This window comes from Neophocaena asiaeorientalis, unplaced genomic scaffold (assembly GCF_003031525.2).
Source record: "Neophocaena asiaeorientalis asiaeorientalis breed wild unplaced genomic scaffold, Neophocaena_asiaeorientalis_V1.1 scaffold45, whole genome shotgun sequence".
Classification (NCBI taxonomy): domain Eukaryota; kingdom Metazoa; phylum Chordata; class Mammalia; order Artiodactyla; family Phocoenidae; genus Neophocaena; species Neophocaena asiaeorientalis.
In genome coordinates, this window is record NW_020174642.1 from 5,361,017 (window position 1) to 5,381,481 (window position 20,465).

Genomic DNA, 20,465 nt, shown 5'->3' on the forward strand with positions numbered 1-20,465 from the left:
GGTGACCTAAATGGGAAGGAAATCCAAAAAAGAGGGGATATATGTATCCGTATAGCTAATTCACTTTGTTGTACAGTAGGAACTAACTCAACATTGTAAAGCAACTATACTCCAATAAAAATTAAAGAAATAAAAAATAAAGCATATGCCTATTAAGAAAAATAAAAGATATAACTCCCCAGTCAGCTGGGCCTGAGTGCTGGTTCTAAGGACTTTGGCCAGTGGTCTTGACACCCATGCCCTAAGGAACCTAGGCTCCCCAGCCCCATTTGCACAGCAGGGTATTTCATTTGAAAGGGGCTTTATTGCTTTGAAAAGAAAATTAAGCCAAGGATCTAGTACAACCCTCCCATTTTACAGAGGCCCAGAGAGGTTGAGTGCTCCACCCAATGTCACAAAGCTGGTGCGTCAAAATGACAGAGATAAAGTTACAGCCTAAGTTTCCAGGGTTGTTGACACTGCCACCCTACTGTGTAGTTTCGTTTTTAAGTAAATTCTATATACTCATATTATCCAATTTTAAACTGTGAAAACTACATTAGCATCCAGGTGACCTCTGGAAAAAGGTAGGTGCAGACCTCACCACAATTCCTTCCCCTTCTCTTGTCTCCCCTACCCTTCCCACATCTCAAGGAAATACTTCCCTGCCAGGCGATGACTTCATCACTTTCCTTCTCACTAATTTGAATACTCTTGTGGCAGAGCCAAACAAAAAATGAAAATGATGAATGACTCCCTGTGCAATGCAGAAAAAATGTGGTGTTTGGGATCTCAACGTGATGGAATACCCCTCATGCAGAAACAGAACATGCTTCTACCCAAAACAAAAAAAGCAAAAACAAGGGTATTTCAGAGCTTCAAGTATGTCTGGCCAAATGGTAGGTGTGCAAAAGATTTTAAAGGAGCAGATGAACGCAAATCAACCCTCACCTCGAAAACAGGTAAGTGTTTTATTTGAAAGAAAAACAGAAGTTTTTCTAAGTAAATCACAAAGCAAAGTCAGGGGAGAAATGGTAATAGGGGAGAGGGATGCTGAATAGGGGCAAAGAGATAGCTGCTTGATTGTCTTAACACATTTACAGATTTTTACCAAGATACGTTTTTTAACCCAGAGCTCAGCCTCCATCTTCTCACCACATGTATACCAGTGAACAGGCAGACTTGAATTATCTTGAACACTAAATTCTAATAATATTTAAATTTTTTTCCACATATAAATTAATGTTAATTCATAAACTGAGTTTCTGGGTTTTTTCTGTGTTTAGCAAAGTGTTTAATTTTTAATTGATATATATTTGAGACATAACACTGTAAAATCAAGGTGTACATGTTAATTTGACACATTTATATATTGTAGTATCACTGCCATTGTAGCAATTATTAGCACCTCTATCATGTTACCTAATTATCATTTCTTTTTAGCGATTGGAATAATTAGGTTCTGGTCTCTTGCAAGTCTGATGATTATAATACAATATTGTTGTCTACATCCACTATACTGTGCGTTAGATCTCTACTCGGTGCAAGTCTATATCCTTAAGAAACATCTACTCTATAGCCCCCCACCCTCCAGCTCCTGGTAACCATCACTTTACTCTCTGTTCTTATGAGTTTGGCTTTTTTAGATTCCACATATAAGTGATATCATACAGTACTTGTCTTCCTCTGTCTGACTGACCTCACTTAGCATAATGTCCTCAAGGTCTAGCCATACTGTCATCTAACCAAGTTTTTAAAATGCTGTTTTCTTGTCGTACATCTCTTGCTGCGTTAGAACCTTGGAACATATTCTCAGTCTTCATTTTTGCTATTTCCCAACAGGTGGCCATCAGCAGTCTCCACATGGGAAAAGCGCCCATCTTAGTCGGTAGGCAAAGGGGAGATTAAACCAGCACTGGGTGGACTGACCACCCACCCAGTCCATGTCAGAAGCTGTTCGACAGGCTTTACACTTCACTATTCCCTTTGACCCCCGCGACATGAGTGGCACCCCTGAATGGGCATCACTACAGTTTATACATTTTAAGATAAGAAGTCATGAAATTCGTCCAGGCCAGTAGCCAAGGCCTGTGCTGCTGTCAGCAGCCCATGCTGGCCCGCCCAGTGTAAGGCATATTTCTAAGAAGCTCACTCTGGGTACCCCAACGTCATTTAAATGGCCCTGTGGCTAAGAAATAACTCCTTTGCACTCTACAACTGCAGCAGAAAACACCCCACCCATCAGAAGACTCAACTCCCTTCTAAACTATAGTTAATAGTCTTGGCTTTCTCCCTAAGATAAATCTAGACTGAGGAAAAGAAACTTGCCTGTCACCATCTTTACTGACTGCCTTTTCTAGCCACAGACTTTGCTTTACCTTGCATTACCTTTTGTGGTCTTTTATTACTGTTTAACTATAACAGAGACATTTAGACTATATCAAATATAAAATCAAGCACTCCTACAGAGTAATAAATATCAGAGATGTTTAAGGAAATTCAAGAGAATGAAACAATATCAAATCCATGCATTCTGACTGACACAAAAGGTTTAGGGCTCTCGAGGAAGATATGGGTAATGCACAAGGCATACCCATGGGACTGATAATTACATTCAAATTGCTGAAGTTTTGGCTCTTTTGAGCTGACACTTGTTACCTATGAAAATGATAAAGTATTAAGATCTAAATAAAAAGTTTGGTTAAAAAAAGAGAGAGAGAGAACTGGCTGCACATATTTTAAGGGAAACACAGAGACAGTCAACTATGTTTTCTCATCTTTCAAGAAAAGCTGGACTCAAACAAAACATTTTTCCCAAAACAATAACCAGTGATGAGCCATTGTGCTTCTAGTATGATGAGAAAAAATTGTCAAAATCTTCAACAAAAGCTCAACCCCAAGAAAACGCACAGCACGCTCTGGAGCCAAGTTGACACTGATTTGTTTCACGGGTGCTCACAGCACCACCACGGGAGCAATGCATTGGTCAAAAAAGGTCAAAAAGAAAAAAAGAATCGTACCTAAAGCTTAAATAATAAAGAGAGATCAATAAATATGAGCTATGCGCTAAGAGCTTTGCAGATGTATTTCAGTACAGCCTCACCCTATCCTGGAGTGGAATGCAGGCTTCTGGAGGGAAGGTCCCACATCTACTGCATCCCCACTGGGTGCCCGGGCCTAGTGCAGAGTCCTGCACATAGCTGGTGCTGAAGAGAAATTAGCAGAGTGACTGAACTTGGAAAGGAAAGAAAATTAAAAAGCTGAGACTATTACCAGCTATTTCATACAGATAAGGAAATGGAAGTTTGAAAGGTTGTTGATTTGCCCAAGGTTATTCATGCAGTAAAAGGTGGAACTGGGATTCCAATCCAGGGCAGCAATACTCCATCCTAAGCTCTAAGCCCCTAGGTCAAACCAAGATACTTCATCCTCAGTCATGTGAAATGAGTGAATGTGGGGAGCTACACAGTTTCTACAAATACCTCCCACAATGGATACCCTACCATAGGATCTATTTTTTACCTAAAAGTCTGGTATACCCTTGAAAGATTAAGACAGTCACCCACCACTGAGAACGTGCAAAAGACTGTGCTGGGAGTTTGGAGAACGGTTCCAGGGGAAGGGCTTCCACTGTGTTCCGGACCACAGGAGAACCAGAACGATGGCTGGGTGGCTTGTCCAAGTGCCCCTGAAGGGTTTCATCACTCGCACGGCATCAGCTTGATGGTCACATTCAGTCTCACTCTTCCGTACCGTAAAACTTGGGACCTTTCAGGTTGTTAAACGTTGTTCAACATTGAGAGAAAGACAGAAAGAAGGTCCAATTCTAATGAAGATGCTACCTTAATAGAACACACTGTTAACCATCACAAAACGGCAAGCATCATAATGGTTGCCTTACTTAAAAAAAATTAGTTACAAAAATGTAAAAATAAACATCCTAGAACACTAAAAAGTAATATGGAGACATTTCAGGAAAATAATAGGCCATTTTATAATTCAATTCCAGGAGCTTGGCATGTGAAAGGTTAACTTATTCAGGTGTTGAATGGAGACCAAAAAAAAGCCTTTGATAGAGAACTGGCCAGAATAACTCTTTAGTCATGACCACTAGAGTCAAAGGCTGGAGTTATGTTCTAAACCTTAATTTAGAAGTAAACATTAAAATGAAGGTTTCTTTAAAATTCTCCAATAATTTTCACTTTAACAGTACCAAATTGGCCTATAAAAAGCTCACACTAATTATTCCAAAGCAATCAACTTCTTAAAAACCCTTTATTTCACAATTAGGCTAACATCCCATTAATTTGGGACACTTAGCAATGTATTTATTCTTTGCTCATTACCTATGTGCACATTAAGAGTGCGCCAATAACACAATACAGGCATTAATATGTAAAACATCAACAAAAGCCATCTGGAAAGCTAATGAATAATCAAGGGATTTCAAATTAAACTACAGAATTTTCCCTTAGAATCTCTAGGACAACACTGTCAAGTTCAATCTACTCACTCCGCCTCCAGAATCAATTTTTCAAACCTTATGACAGGTCTAATCGCTTCCACCTGTGTCTCCAGCTTGACTCTTGACTGGCATGCTACCAGCCAGGGTGGAAATGTAGACAAAGACCCCTATTAGGATCCGGCTGTTTCTCTACTGTGAGGTCACTCAGCCATTAAATTAGTTCCAGTCCAATTTCTGTCCTCTCAGGCCTCAACTTCTGGGGAGGAGGGTGTGCAGTAGAGCGAGTTAGGGGAGCAGAATCAGAAGGGAAGAAAGGCAGAAAGAGATGTTTGGGACTGACTAGACACGTATGCATAGAGGTGAAAACCTGGGACTGGCCCCAAATTGTGAAACAAAAATACCGTCTCTCTTAAATGACGCTGGCTATTCTCCCCAGTGCAATTTCCCCCAAATATATTTTTAATGACTTTATGGGATTGCTTTCCATTTCTTTCCCTTTGCTTGTAGAAAGTCAACTGTTTCCAAAGCAAGTTTTCCTCAACTAACATGAAGCTAGTTCACAAAACCATTTCAGCTCTCTAAAGGCACTGGAGGCTACTGAGAGCCAGAAAGGCTTGGCGGGGTATAGGATTCTGACTCCCGGATCATTTGATCAAAGGGCCTGGGGTGTGTCCAGCGCCCAGGTCTCACAGCTAAGAAAAGCAAGGCCCAGGAGGGTGAGACTGTCAAGGTTACATAGATAGTTGGTGATAAAGTCTTAAGTTCCAGCATTTCCCTACCAGACTGTGAGCTTTAGGCATTAGGGACAATGCCTGACACAGTAACTGCTCCAAAAACTTCACTGATCAGTCTGCTTCCCTCCCAGCAACTTGCTCTCTGCTGCGCCTACTTCTCTCTTTCTGCCCAACTACCAGGCTCAGACCAAGGGTGCAGAGACCTGTATGAACTCACTGTGCACTGGGATCTGCATCTTCCAGCGCACGGTGAGGCAAGGACAGTACACTCCCCATCATTCTCTCTCCAGTGCCTAACACAGTGCCTGGCGCACGGCAGGCACTCCGTAAATGCTTACTCCATGTCTGATGAAGGCAAACTTAAGCCTGAAAAATCAAAGGACTTAAAACAATGGTTAGAAGATAAACTTCCGTAATAAAGGAATCTAAGTTACTCTTTACAAATAAAAAGTAGCCCATCCGTGGCCAGTTTAGTCGGGATGTACAAGTACGCAAAGGGAATCAGTATAAACAAGTTTGTGTTCATCTGGCTCACCACACACTGTGGCTTCACACATAAGTTGCTTCGATACCCGACAGAGGCTTGGTGCAAGTCGTCAAAAGAGACACTATTGGGCTTCCCTGGTGGCGCAGTGGTTGAGAGTCCGCCTGCCGATGCAGGGGACACGGGTTCGTGCCCCGGTCCGGGAAGATCCCACATGCCGCGGAGCGTCTGGGCCCGCCAGCCATGGCTGCTGAGCCTGCACGTCCGGAGCCTGTGCTCCGCAACGGGAGAGGACACAACAGTGAGAGGCCCGCGTACCGAAAAAGAAAAAAGATACTATCAGTCAAATAAAAGACGATTCCACAACTGTCACAATGACTCAGTTACCCTAAACCCAGTGCTCCAAGGTCTAGCTTTCCCCCTTCCCGCCTTCCCCACAGATGAGGGCCAATCATCACTCATCAGGAGATTGAACAAGATGTGCAGCACTCCTGACCAAACCAGGGCAGGGGGGCACCTGGAGGTGCTTGTCCAGGAGTGACGAGGGATGAGCAGTGGCCCATCCACACCCCCTTGTCTGGAAGGCCCCACCAACAACAGCTCACAGTTTCAAATGGCTTCCTGGGTCTGTAGCTATAGGACTGACCATGGAACACAGTAAAGTTCACTGGTCCAGACAGTGTACTAAACCCATACCCCTGGGTCTCTACCAGCCAGCTGAGCTAACTGGTCAGAGGGAAACCTACCAGGAAATAACACAGGAGGAAAAAAAAGAAAGACCGCCTAAGTCAATCAAAACCAGCATTTCATCCAAAAGGTGTTACCCTGACAACAGAGTAGAAAATGCATTTCATGGTCAGAAATATGTGTCAGAAAAAAGGACTGGGATGCGGGATACAGGGTAAAATTACCTCTTCCAACCAGACTTGGTTGGGTGGCACAGCCAAGTCAGACTATCGAGGAAACATCACTCATTCACATGGTTTTCGCTCTTTATTTTTGGAGGGGGAGTCCACAGTACCTTGACGTAATCAGCAAGCAACTCCCGTACTTCCCTCCGCCACTCCTCCCCACCAGAGCTCTTTCCCCTCCACAGAACCACTAACATAGCTTTAAAATTCACAGGGTGGGGCAGGAGGTGATGGTAGTGGTGGTTCATGGCTTCAAGACCAGCGCGCTCCCTTATCCAGAGATCAAATGAAAGCTTTCAATGTCACCTCAGTGCCACAGTAGTTTAAGCTGGGTTTGTGGTCAAAGAAGAAAATATATCCTCCAATAATTTGTTAAAAGAAAAATTTCCAAATCCTCCTGGATTTATAATAACACAAGCAAAATACCTGTAATGGCACTGAACAAGCAGTGAAATAAAACCAGAGTTACCTGTCAAATAATTATTTCCACCTATGATTTTAAATTTTGCAAGCATTGGGGCCATCATAATGTATGTGCTACCTAAAGGCCTCCTGCTATTTTTTTAGGAGTCCAACACACAGAAAGTACATGCTTGTTTCAAAGACTTCTAAGCGCCCTCTACTACCTACCTCCTCTCCTCCTTGGTAACAGAACCCTAATATCCAGTGGATTCATGGGTGCCAAGTATAAAGACCACAGTTATTTCTTAGCCTTCTTTGTAGGTTAATACGGTCATGTAACTAGGTTCTAGCCCTGGGATATAAACAAAAATATCATGAGCAACTTCTGAAAGAGTCCATAAAGAATGGGGGTGGGTTTCCCTGGTGGCAAAGTGGTTAAGAATCTGCCTGCCAATGCAGGTGACACGGGTTCGAGCCCTGGTCCGGGAAGATCCCACATGCGGCGGAGCAACTAAGCCCGTGCGCCACAACTACTGAGCCTGTGCTCTAGAGCCCACGAACCACAACTACTGAGCCTGCATGCCACAACTACTGAAGCCCGTGCCTAGAGCCCGTGCTCCACAACAAGAGAAGCCACTGCAGTGAGAAGCCAGCGCTCCACAACGAAGAGTAGCCTGTGCTGGCCACAACTAGAGAAAGCCTGTGTGCAGCAACGAAGACCCAACGTGGCCAAACATAAATAAAAAATAAATCTTTAAAAAATATTAAAAAAAAAAAGAATGGGGGCACACGCTACTATCCCCTCTCCTTCTGCTTACCGGCTACAATGAGAGGGAATATAAATGAGTGGGTCGCCTCTTGGACCACTTGCTGAGGGTGACAGAGCAACTCAACTGGGTCCTGGACACTGTGAGCCACACTCGGCCCTAGGCTGTCCATCTCAGTCCATCTCATATACAGTAAAAAACTTCAATCCTATTTAAGCCACTTTAATTTGGGGGATCACTGTCTCACACAGCTGAACCTAACCCCAACTGACCTAGAAATTGGTACCTGAATGGGATGTGCTAGGGCTTAGATCTTATGCTCATCATAAGAAACAGGCCTAAAAATGCAGAGGGGATCTGGGCGGGGGCAGCTGGCAAGGACATGGGTCTCACAGGTTCACCGCTAATGCAGCAGCAAAGCATTCAATCGAGGCCTGGCCTTCGGTAGCTTGGGAGGTAGACCACACGTCTGTTAGAAGCTGTATCATTATAGAGAAAAGCTCTGAAAACAAAATGTCAGTGTTTATCAGAAATAGGAACAATTCCACATACGATAAATTCTGTTACCTAGCATTCTACACACTGGTGTGATGTATGAAATTAGTCGATACATATAAAGTACATAAAAGCAGTGTATGGAATATAAAAGCTTTCAATACCTATTAGCTACTATTATTGTTGTTATAACTACAACAATATACTGTTTCCATAAGAGTAGCTCATTTATAGGATCAAATATAATGTTAGCTGTAGAAATGTCTTCACTCTTCCTCTTAGAAAATAATAATCAATATGTTTCATTTACCTATCTCCTGACCCCTTTGTGGATAATTCTGGGAGCTTTTTGACACCAAGGTGACCTCTTCAAGTTCCTTGTAAAAAAGGCTACAGCCGCCCAGGAACCTCTCCCCAGCCTCGCTGACTCAGTAGGCTGCAGTGAGTACCTTTCTCTTAGTGTTAGGAAGGAACCCACGTGTGCGATGGAAGAGGACATCTATGCTAAGTCATGGTGAAAGGCGCCTGCTTATTCGTCGTCTGCTCTGTGCGAAGCAGAGCTTCATCAGTAATCATCAAAGCCATTTTACCACCCACGCTCTGGAGACTAGACAAGAAAAGAAACAAAGATTCCTAAATGCTCTTTGGAAAAGCTGAAATGTTTCTCTTTTGTAAAAATAACAAGCTTTAACCCTACAGAAGTTTCCCAACTCCACTATTGTCGAGCTCAAGCACACTTTTACAGACCCAAGTTGCTTAAGGTGGAATTTTCATTTTTCAAAAAAAGTTCAATATCAAAACTGAACTTACAGATATTCAAGCGTAACAAAACTGTTATTTACACGGCATTTCTTTTCCATCCCACGACACAGCCTCACCAGGGTATAAGGAAACCCAACCATACGATTACACAGGAGCCTCGGTCTACCCACCCTAGCAAGGCACTCACAGCCCTCTTGGAAATACACTGCCCAAACTCAATAGCGATAATCTCAAAGTTTCAAGATTTCCCCAACACAAAATATTCTTCACTGTTGTCCACAAAAACAGCCAAAATGGTCTGGAAGCGCCAACGCTTTTCCATCTGAATTTCACCTCCCAAAATCTCTTGTTAAATATTGTGTCTCATTTTTTATTTGGAAAATATGATTATAATGGGTCACCTTTTCGATATAGTTCACTGCAGTAACAAAAGATTATCACAGAATTTGTACAAGCGAGTAATAACTGCTCCATACAAATACAGGTGTTTTCTTCTCTACAGGGATTCAAGGGATTGGCAGGGGGAGGGGAGTAGAGGCAGGAGAGGATGGGAACACTGGAAAAAAAAAAAAAGTACCTATGACAACACGAAACAACTCGGGCAACAAGAACTGTTCATTACCATTGCTCACATTCCCCTTCTTACTTCACCTCCTCACTCTGCTAATTCCCCCATAATACTAATGCTTTTCCTACATCCTATACGTACACTAAAATTGCCATTTCCATGACTGTGAGTATGACAGTCATGAAATCCTAAAATGATCTCATCAGTTTATATCAACATACTAGCAAATCCAGAAATTATTGTTAAGAAGAAAAGCCAAAATACTTCCACACGTTCCATATGTTGAACTATGTATCTGTCTAATTGTGCAGTCCCGCAGGTGAAAGTGTCTAGAAACTAAATGGGGGGCTGGGGGGGTGGAGTCTTACATTCCTTAAATATTAGTCCCATGTTGAAGGAAGATGCTTTTCTTATTCACTCCCTCTATAACCGTCCTTTTTAAACTATCTATCTCAACATAAGAGTATTACCTAATACTGACTAATTTGGAGTTTAAAAATTCCTTTCATCTGTTTTCCATTTTTAAACCTTTAATCAAAGTCCATGAAACAGAAGGAATAAAAAGGAAAAGTTGCAATAAGAGTAAATTTTGAACATCCAAATGGGATTACAGAGTGCTTTAAAAATGCATTGGATAGGAACATACCAAAACAGGTTTTCAAAGTACAAAGCTCTAATTTATTTAATTTAACACAGCTTACGTGTCATTCAAATTTGCTATCCTAATGCTCCTGCAAAACATCTTAAACTGGTTATAACATCTTAACACTGATTATAACAACACAAATGTAAAGCGGTAACATGAACACCCGTGCCACCTGCTAAACATCTTTTTTCCTAATGTTCTTCTTTCCAAAGACATTCTGAAAGGCCAGATTAAAGGAAGAGAGTCACAAGGCACAAAAATCCCCCATTCTTTAAAACACAAATCTTTGACCAAAGAACTTTAATTTCTTTTCCTACATTTTAACTCCTCTAGGACAGGGTACTCCCATCTTGCTAGCGCTTTATTAAGAGTTATCGTTCTAAATCTCTATCCCTCTCACCCAGCACTGGTTAGAGAGAACGATCTACATAACTGGATTCCTCCAAGCAGGTAGAGAAGCCAGCCTGGCCAGAACTTACCCGTCCAGAAGACTCATTGTGGTGGTTGTCACTTCAGCAAACAGAATTACTTTTCCAAGTTTCTTTGTCTGCAAATTTTGTTGGTAGATCTCAAAGTTAAAATTTTCTGAGGAGAAGGTCTCTATGTCAGTCACCACAGGTATAGCAGATGGGGTGATTTCTATTTCAGACGTGTAGGACGAAACGAATTTAAGGGAGAGCTTGCTAGATTTTATTACTCCTTCAGCATCCACATGCTTCCCCAGCCACTGCATAAGAGGATCCCGGATTTCCTGTGTCATAAAGAAAGAAATGGAAAGGTCATAATTTGGCATTATGTTAGACGATGGTAGCTTTTCCTTAAAATGCCATTTTGGTAATATAAGAACGTCCTAATTCATGACCAATAAAAGCTAGATTAACATAGTCTGAACATATAAACTATGATACAATAGACAATAAGTAACTAAATATACCTATATTATAAAAATAAACTATTCAGAAACCAAGATCCAGGGAAATAAGTACATTTCTATCCTACACTAACTATATCCTAAATTCTCAAAAGTCCTCTCTAGTTCTAGAGTTCATTAGTGATTCTCTAGTCCTCTATGAATTTTACAGAAAATTTATAACTTTATATTTCCACCCTCAAGGAAATTCATTATCTCATCTGGGGAAATAAAAACCTAGGTGAAAAGTCACAGAAGACAAAGTACTAAGATACTAGAGAATTCGCTCTCAGCCTCTGCAGGACCTCCACCTCTCCTCTCATAGACAAGTTGACCATCACCAGCCACTGATGGGTTACCAACAGTGAAAGTAACGGGGTACCCAAAGAGGCTTTTCTCTTTGCCTCCCCAAGGAGGGGAGGGCAGAACTACAGGAGATATTATCTAACCTAGTACAGAGCTCTCTACCCACCCTCCCAAGAGGCTGCAACTTCCTCTTGCACCCTGAAAGCCCCAGGGGCCTCCTCCTGGGGTGGAGCATCAGGGGGTTGGGGGGAGTCAGCATCCTGAGAGGCCAGCGCAAAACATACTAAAATCTGTCAGTCACAGTAAATGCTGATCTGGACTCCTGGGCTACCTTCATGCAAATGCCAGGCACTTCCAAAGAGGAGATGAGTCCTTCTGTTAATATCAGGGGGTCTGTCCCAAAGCTCCACGTGCCTAAGAGAAGCAGCTTCAAAGATGAAATGTCATTTAACTAAATTCTATTAATGAAGCTTTAAAACTCACTTCCAATTTGCAGAAAATACACAGGTTAGAGGAACAAGTTAAATGGCTTCAAAGGAAGTGATCAGAAGAAACCCAGAGGTGAGACATATTACAGCACAAGAATCTTCAAGTGTGTGTGTGTGTGCACGAACACACAAGCACGTGCTGGCGCAGAGCGTCCAGGCAGTCCTGGGAGTGCACTTCTGCAGGCGGCAAGAAGGCAGAAGAGGGTGACAGGGCAGTAGAAAGAGGACTGAGAAGTAACCAACAGCCTGTCTGGGGAGGGAGAGAAACTGTAGACCCCGAGGACAAAACACTGCCAAGGAATTTCCTCTCAAGGAAAAAGAAGAATGGGACAGTGGCTACAGGGAGGAATGAAGTCAAAACAGGTTTTGTTTGGTTATTAAACAAGAGAAATAACAGCATGTTTTTTTTTTTTTATGACAGTGTGAGTGGTCCTATGGAGAAAAGAAACAGGTAAACAGGTAAGGGGTGGGGCCTAATGATCAAGCTGAGAGGTCGGCCTTGAAAGCAGAGCTCTTTATCCATTGGGATGGGCAGGATTCACATCACCTCTGGGGACATCAGCCCAGCTTGCCCACTGGATCACAGCCCTCCCTCACCCCTTGCTGGCTACACAGGCAGCCCTGGGAACTGATCTACACTGCCACCACCCTGCTCCAAAGCCACCCACAGTTGGGAGTCCTGGCGCTGGGTGCTGGTGATATCATCTTCTGATTCCTTCTATCTTCTCTATAAATAGGAAGAAAGAGGCTCAGCCAAGAGTGAAAAGGAGGAAGGAGGTGCTGGAGGTTTGAGAAAGGAGAGTGAGAACATGAAGGAAGCAGGGAAAACCGTATGCGCAAGCAGAAGCATTCGAGGTTCATCTAAGGTTAGTGCTTCTGAATTCAGAGTGAGCAGTCGGCATGATTTTCTGCTTTTCTGCAGCCACGCACAGCTACGTGCTATATGAGACAGGCACAGGGGTGATCCTGCTTGAACGAGCACCAGAAAAGTCATTGGAAGAGGTCAAGCTGAAGTGAGCCACCAGGAGTTACAGCACTAACTTTCCATCCTTGCACAAAGAACCAAGAAAAATTTTAAATGGAATATTCCCTGTTCACCATTAATTCTTTAATATACACTCTACTGGAGTAAGAATAAAAATGCATAAATTATAAAAGTAACCCCCTATTATGTGCTGAATGTTTGTATCCCCAAAATTCATATGTTGAAATTCTAATTAATCCCCAAGGCGATGATATTTGGAGGTGGGGCCTTTGGGTATGATTAAGTCATGAGGGTGGAGCCCTCATGAATGGGATAGTACCTTTAAAAAACCAACCCCAGGGGGCTTCCCTGGTGGCGCAGTGGTTGAGAGTCCGCCTGCCGATGCAGGGGACACGGGTTTGTGCCCCGGTCCAGGAGGATCCCACATGCCGCGGAGCGGCTGGGCCCGTGAGCCATGGCCGCTGAGCCTGCGCGTCCGGAGCCTGTGCTCCGCAACGGGAGAGGCCACAACAGTGAGAAGCCCGCGTACCACAAAAAAAATAAATAAATAAAAATAAAATAAAATAAAAACCAATCCCAGGACTTCCCTGGTGGCGCAGTGGTTAAGAATCCGCCTGCCAATGCAGGGGACACACGTTCAAGCCCTGGCCCGGGAAGATCCCACATGCCGCAGGACAACTAAACCCGTGGGCCACAACTACTGAGCCTGCGCTCTGTAGCCCGCGAGCCACAACTACTGAAGCCCGTGCACCTAGAGCCCGTGCTCCACAACAAGAGAAGCGACTGCAATGAGAAGCCCACACGCCGCAACGAAGAGTAGCCCCCGCTCACCGAAACTAGAGAAAGCCTGCATGCAGCAACGAAGACCCAACACAGCCATAAATAAATAAATTTATTTTTTTGAAAAAAAGGCAATCCCAGAGAGATCCTTCACCCTCTCCACCAAGTGAGGACATAGCAAAAAGATGTTTGCCTGCAACCTGGGAGAGGGCCCTCACCAGAACAACCATGCTGGCGCACTGATCTCAGACCTCCAGCCACCAAAAGTATGAAAAATAAGTGTCTGTTGTTTATAAGCTGCCCAGTCTATGCTATCCTGTTTTAGCAGCCTGTATCGACTAAGACACCCCCAAACCTCAAACCTGGCCATTAGTTATAACCAACTCTGCTCCTTAAACTTTAGTCAATGCCCTTAAAGTATAAAGCGAACAAATCCAAATTTCCTTCATCACATTCCCCAGAACAGCTGGATTTCACAAGGGCACTGCACAGGCTAAAGATACATCAGTGAATAGGTTAAATCATAAAAAAAGAGAGGGAAATAATCTGAACAATAAACACTTCTTAACTAACTTCAGTTTTCATTAACTCATTAACTGTTTCATTAAGAGTTTTCATTAACTCATTAACTGTTTCATTAACAGTTTTCACTAACATTAAAGCAAGAGTTAAACAGTTATTCAGCAGGCGTAGGCAATGCGAATCCCCCATTCAAAGTCTATGAAAATCAAGATAAAACCAAAAAGAAACAGCTAGTACCAGGTAGACCTTTCAGACAGGAATAAAGCAGGGAATTTCCTATGGAGCAAATTATCCAACTGGCCATCTATATATCATTCAACTAATAAATTGTTTGTTTTTGAAAGCAACACTTAGAGATGCACAAATATGCAAAATAAATTAAAATTGATGTAAGCAAGGATATGAGAGTTTTTTTTTTTAATACTTCTTTCATATAATCTTTCAGGACTTAATCAGAGCCAAGTAAGTTATTCAGAAAAAAGAGAATCTAAAAAGATATAAAACAAGGCATGGAACTTATTAAGAAATATAACTGTATACCACCTATAATTCTCCTAAATATTTGTATTCACAATAGTCAAATGCAACTGTAAGCCGTCAAGTAAAACCGAGTACACATGGGTCACCCATCCCCATTATCCCTAGACAGGAGAATAAAACTCTGGTCACAAGAAGTATCAAAATTACTACCTGTTTGATGCAAATCTGCCTGGTATGTCCTCTCAAATGGACTTAAGTTACAATGATGACTTCAGAGCTACAGAATTAGCTGCTATCATAAAAGTAAAAGAAATTAATTCATGATTCTTGGTTTAACTCTACCAATGACCACTAAGACGGTGTAGAAATGCTAGTGAAGAAAGAAGTTTGGAGCATATATATCAAGGTAAATGGGTTGGCATAAGTAGTATTACCAACCCCTTACTCTCAAGTCTACCTAACTCTATAAACACAACTATCGGAGCATGCAAAAATGTCACTGCTTCAGGAAAGATTTCTCCGACCCACAGCCTGTCCCAGTCTAAGTTAGGACTCTCTTTCATAAACTTAGTGACTTTATAGCACTTTTCAAATTGTAATTCCATAGTTTGCATAATCATTTACTCAATGTCCCACTGTCTTGCTAGAATGTAAGCTCCATAAAGACAGCAAATGCATGCTTCTGTCTGGCTCACATGTATCCATGGCACCCGGTACCAAGTCTGGCAAATGCTGCATGCTTAATAAGCATTCATCATATAAATGCATATTAAATTCCTTACCAAACACATCCCACAAGTAAGAAACATAAATAGGTATATCAAGAGGGAAAACCCAGAAAAGGCAATGCTAAGAGATGGCCTTGAAATGGATACACAGCATCAAAAAGAAATATGAAATCGTTAAAGTCAAATCAGTCCTGTTGAAAATAAAACAACTGCTATCAAATTCCACTCCAATGAAATTCATTAAAACCTTCTAATTAATGTTATTTTTTTAAACATTTGAACTTCAAGAATTTAGTATTTACCTTTCTCTAAGATTTCAGGCTAAATACAATTTAGGTGGAACCAAAAATAACATTTTATAGTCACATAAATGTTGGCCCCTTTGAACCAGCCACAGCACTAGGGAAACACTAGCTATTCTCAAGGAAAGTGAATGTGCCTTTGTTTCCTATTGGGACATGTTGCACACAACATGAAAACCCCAAGGAATCCACCAAAAAAGTATTAGAACTAGTACTTTTAGCAAGGTTGCAAAATACAAGGTCAATATACAAAAACTGGGTTTATTTCTAGCCATGAATATCTGGAGTCTGAATTTTTTTAAATACCATTTTCAATGGCATCAATAGATCTGAAACATTTAGGAATAAATTAAAGAAAGTATGTGCCAGAACTGTACACTGAAAACTACAAACACTACTGAATTTAAAATTAAAGAAGTCCTAAATAACTGAAGAGATATACCATGTTCATGGATCAGAACACTCAATATTATTGACGTCAATTCTTCTCCAAATTGATCTATGGAATCGATGCAATTCCAATCAAAATCCTAGCAAGCTCCTTCTAAAACTTACATAGATATAGAATAGGCCTAGAATGACCAAAACAATTTTGGGAAGAAAAAAGTTGGAAGATTTACCTTATCTGACTTCAAGATTTATTATAAAGCTGTAGGGATCAAGACAGTATGGTATTTCCTTACAGACAGACATATATTTCTAAAAACAGAACAGAGTCCAGAAATAGTGCCACACATATATGTTCAGTTGATTTTCAACAAGGTAATTCACCTGAAAAAAATCTTCTTTTCAATACATGGTGCTGAAACAATGGGACACACATAGGCAAAAAAACAAAAAAAACCCCAAAACACCTTGACCCTTACATGTATACCAAAAGTAACTTGAAATGAATCACAGACCTAAATGTAAAAATATAAAACTTCTAAAATAAAATACAGGAGAAAAACTTTCTGATCTTAGGATAGGTAAATCTTTTCTCAGATACAACAAAAGAAGCGTGAACCATCAAATTAAAAAAAATGATAGGGCTTCCCTGGTGGCGCAGTGGTTGACAATCTGCCTGCCAATGCAGGGGACGTGGGTTCGAGCCCTGGTCTGGGAAGATCCCACATGCCATGGAGCAACTGGGCCCATGAGCCACAACTACTGAGCCTGCACGTTTGGAGCCTGTGCTCTGCAACAAGAGGCCGCGACAGTGAGAGGCCTGCGCACCACGATGAAGGGTGGCCCCCGCTCGCCACAACTAGAGAAAGTCCTCGCACAGAAAGGAAGACCCAACACAGCCAAAAATAAATAAATAAATAAATAAATAAATAAATAAATAAATTTATTTTTTAAAAAAATGATAAGCTGGACATTATAAAAATTAAGAACTCTAAGAACTGCTGCTCTTCAAGGGTTAATGTTAAGGAAAATGAAAAGACAACAAACTGAGAGAAACTATTCTTAATACACATATCTGACAAAGGACTTGTATCCAGAATGAAGAAAAAAAAAAACTCTTAAAACGTAATTATAAGAAAACAATTCAACTTAGAACATCAGCAAGAAGATTTGGCCAAATGAAAACATCAGATGGCCAATAAGCACATGAAAAGTGCTCAACATCATTTGTCACCAGGGAAATACAAATGAAAACACACCCGTTAGAATGGTTAAGTTTTTAATTCTTTTTTTAAATTAAATTTATTTATTTTTTTATACAGCAGATTCTTATTAGTTATCTATTTTATACATATTAGTGTATATATGTCAATCCCAACCTCCCAATTCATCCCACCACCACCACCACCCTCTTCCCCGCTTTCCCCCGATACGTCCATACGTTTGTTCTCTACATCTGTGTCTCTATTTCTGCCTTGCAAACGGGTTCATCTGTACCATGTTTCTAGATTCCACATATATGCGTTAATATACGATATTAGTTTTTCTCTTTCTGGCTTACTTCACTCTGTATGAGTCTGTCATACAGAGTGAAGTAAGCCAGAAAGAGAAGAACAAATTTCTGAATTCTGACAATATCTAGTGTTGCAAAGATGTGAAGTAGCTGGAGCTCTCATACATCACTGGTGGGAACATAAAATGGTGCAACAATTCTGGAAGACAGTTTGGCAGTTTCTTATCAAATTAAACATACACTTGCCACATGACCCAGAAATTCTATTCCTAGGTATTTAACCAAGAGAAACGAAAACACACATCCAAACAAAGACTTATACACGAATGGTCGTACAAACTTTACTCATAATATCCAAAAAATGCAAACAACCCAATGCCCACTAACAGGAGAATAGGTAAGTTATGGCATAGCTATACAATGGAACACTGCTTGGCAATAAAAAAGGAATTAACTACCCATATAGGCAACAAAATGAATGAATCTCAAAAACACAAGGCTGATTAAAATAATTTTTTTTAAATTTAATAAATAAAATAAAAATTTAAAAGACAGAAGAGTATGTACTGTATGATTCCATTTAGATGAAGTTCCAGAAAAGACCAACCTAATCTATAATGATAGAATGCAGATCAGTGATTGCCCAAGGATGAGCACGGGGGTGGGAGAGTGGATGAGGACTGAATGAGAAACAGAGTAAGAGAATTTTGTGGGATTCTGCAAATGGTCTCTATCTTGATAGCAAGGACGGTTACTCCAGCGTATATGTTTATCAAACCCTACACATAATTAAGTGCATTTTCTTGAATATGTCATCCCAAAGTTGATTTTTTTAAAGCAAGTAGCAACAATCTTGTGCAACATTAAACAATGACTGAAGTCCAGGAGACTCTATATTCACTAATGTCCAAAAAGAACGCCAGTGTCCCTACTTCTGAAGAAATTAATGCTTAAATTTATATTTAGTGCAAATACACACAAGTGGCTACTCCATGGTTAGTTAACATGTCATACGGGGAGTGTAGCAGACGTACAGAGATGTACAGTATGCTATGTCCAGTCACATTAGAGCCATTCCACCCCATCACTTGTCTTATCTGCTAAATTTTATCCATCTAAACAAGATTCAATGGGTGAAACATAGCCATACCTCTGATTCAGCACTGGATTCAAAATATTTATTGCCAACTCTGTTTGTGTTTTGGTGCTCCTTTTCCCAAGAAACACCAAATAATTGATCATAACTTTTAAAGGTTTTCTATCTCAGAGACACATTTGCCTCATTGTAAATAATCAGATGAGTTGCGCTTCAGTCATAAGTTGCTAGGCAACATTATAAGTTTACAAGTGGGTAAATCAGAAAATGAATCTACAAAGACATAGAATACAAGCTCTTTTTATGGGTGTTTTCATTCTCAGTTAAATATGAGAGGAAACAGGAGTAGAAGAATTTATATGAAAATTTATACAAAAAAAAAAAGTTCTTACTACTGGTATTTTACAAACAAAATATTCACAACCAATTTCACATTCACTCAGTGTCTTCAAGGAAGTGATGAAGGCACATAGCACAGCAGATCTTTACAATCAAAAGATGACACTCCTGAAAGAGCGGGACTGTCTTTGGTCCTGACCTCATTTAAGGCTGGGATTGTTCATGTGGCAGCCTTCAGGGTGCACTTTTATTCTGAGCACCAGAACCAAGCAGAGCAGAGCCTCAGGCAGGGTCTGAGATGAGTGTGTTCTGATTGGTTCCCCATGCAGACACTTCTGTCTCAGTTCCAATGGACCCACTGCGGTCTGATCAACCCTTGCCTAACTTGTCCAGATTCCACCTTGGATGGTACTGCACCCCAGCATGGATTCCCAAGGCCCCTGCCTTCCTGCTTCCCCAAATATGCTCAGCCACTGATCCCAAGCACTCTCACTCCGGAATGAATGGACCTAGAGGGGCTTCTAGGTTCAGTGACGACACGCTGCTAAAAGCAGTCCATCCCCACAAATATCCAGGTCAACTGTCACCAACAGATACCCAAGGGCCAAAATGAACCCAGAGAAATGTTCTACTTGGCCCACCCATTTTGAACTAGTTGCTAACACTTAAAAATCAGGATATTTCACATCCTGCTTCTTTTGAAGAAACAGAAACTCCTTCCCACATGGCAGTAACTGGCTGGGCCAAGAAGCACTACCCTCGCTATATGGGGACAGACTCTCCAGCTGGACTCTTGTGTACCACCTCTCTGCTCCTAGGCATCTGGGATTGAGACCACCCATGCTGGTCCCCGTATCAAGTCTGGCACCAAGCCAGCAAGATCTCCCATGGGGCCCTTGATGAGGTTTCTTTCCAGTTAGGTCCATATTAATTCATCAGAGTGAGTCTGGTGACGCTGACTCTCAAAAATACAAGGGGTTCGGGCTTCCCTGGTGGCGCAGTGGTTGGGAGTCCGCCTGCCGATGCGGGGGACAAGGCTACTTAAGGAACTGTGAGCAGTTAAGAGAATTAATGAGCAGGGATGGGGAAGCACCTGTACCAGCAACACTGGAGGAGCAAGAGGACAGAGCTACCCACAGGGGATGTAAGCAGAGAGGGCGGAGAGGAAATTCGTCCACCTCCTGCCAGCGTAACCAGAGCCTGGGAAGGGGCAGAGAACAAGGGCACAGGGTAAAGTGGACAGTGCCCGACACAACTGCTCAGAGAGGACACAAGGGGAAGTGAGGGTCCCGCTCTGATGTGACTGCCTCTCACATCTCTGCCCTGGGGCACAACCTATGCCCAGCAACAAGATGAACTTCCACACATCCTTATCTTTCATAGTGATCAGACCAAACTTGGAATGGTAACTCCGCA

The 20,465-nt window shown here is 41.7% G+C and overlaps 1 protein-coding gene across 1 annotated transcript in view; it reads right to left on the reverse strand.

The window, feature by feature from the left end:
* The window catches only part of HLCS (holocarboxylase synthetase), a 198,131-nt gene that overhangs the window by 128,959 nt on the left and 48,707 nt on the right, over positions 1-20,465 (reverse strand). Inside the window, exon 7 of the mRNA XM_024758419.1 lies at positions 10,693-10,964. Coding sequence (XP_024614187.1) covers positions 10,693-10,964 — 272 coding nt within the window. The remainder of the gene's footprint in view (positions 1-10,692; positions 10,965-20,465) is intronic.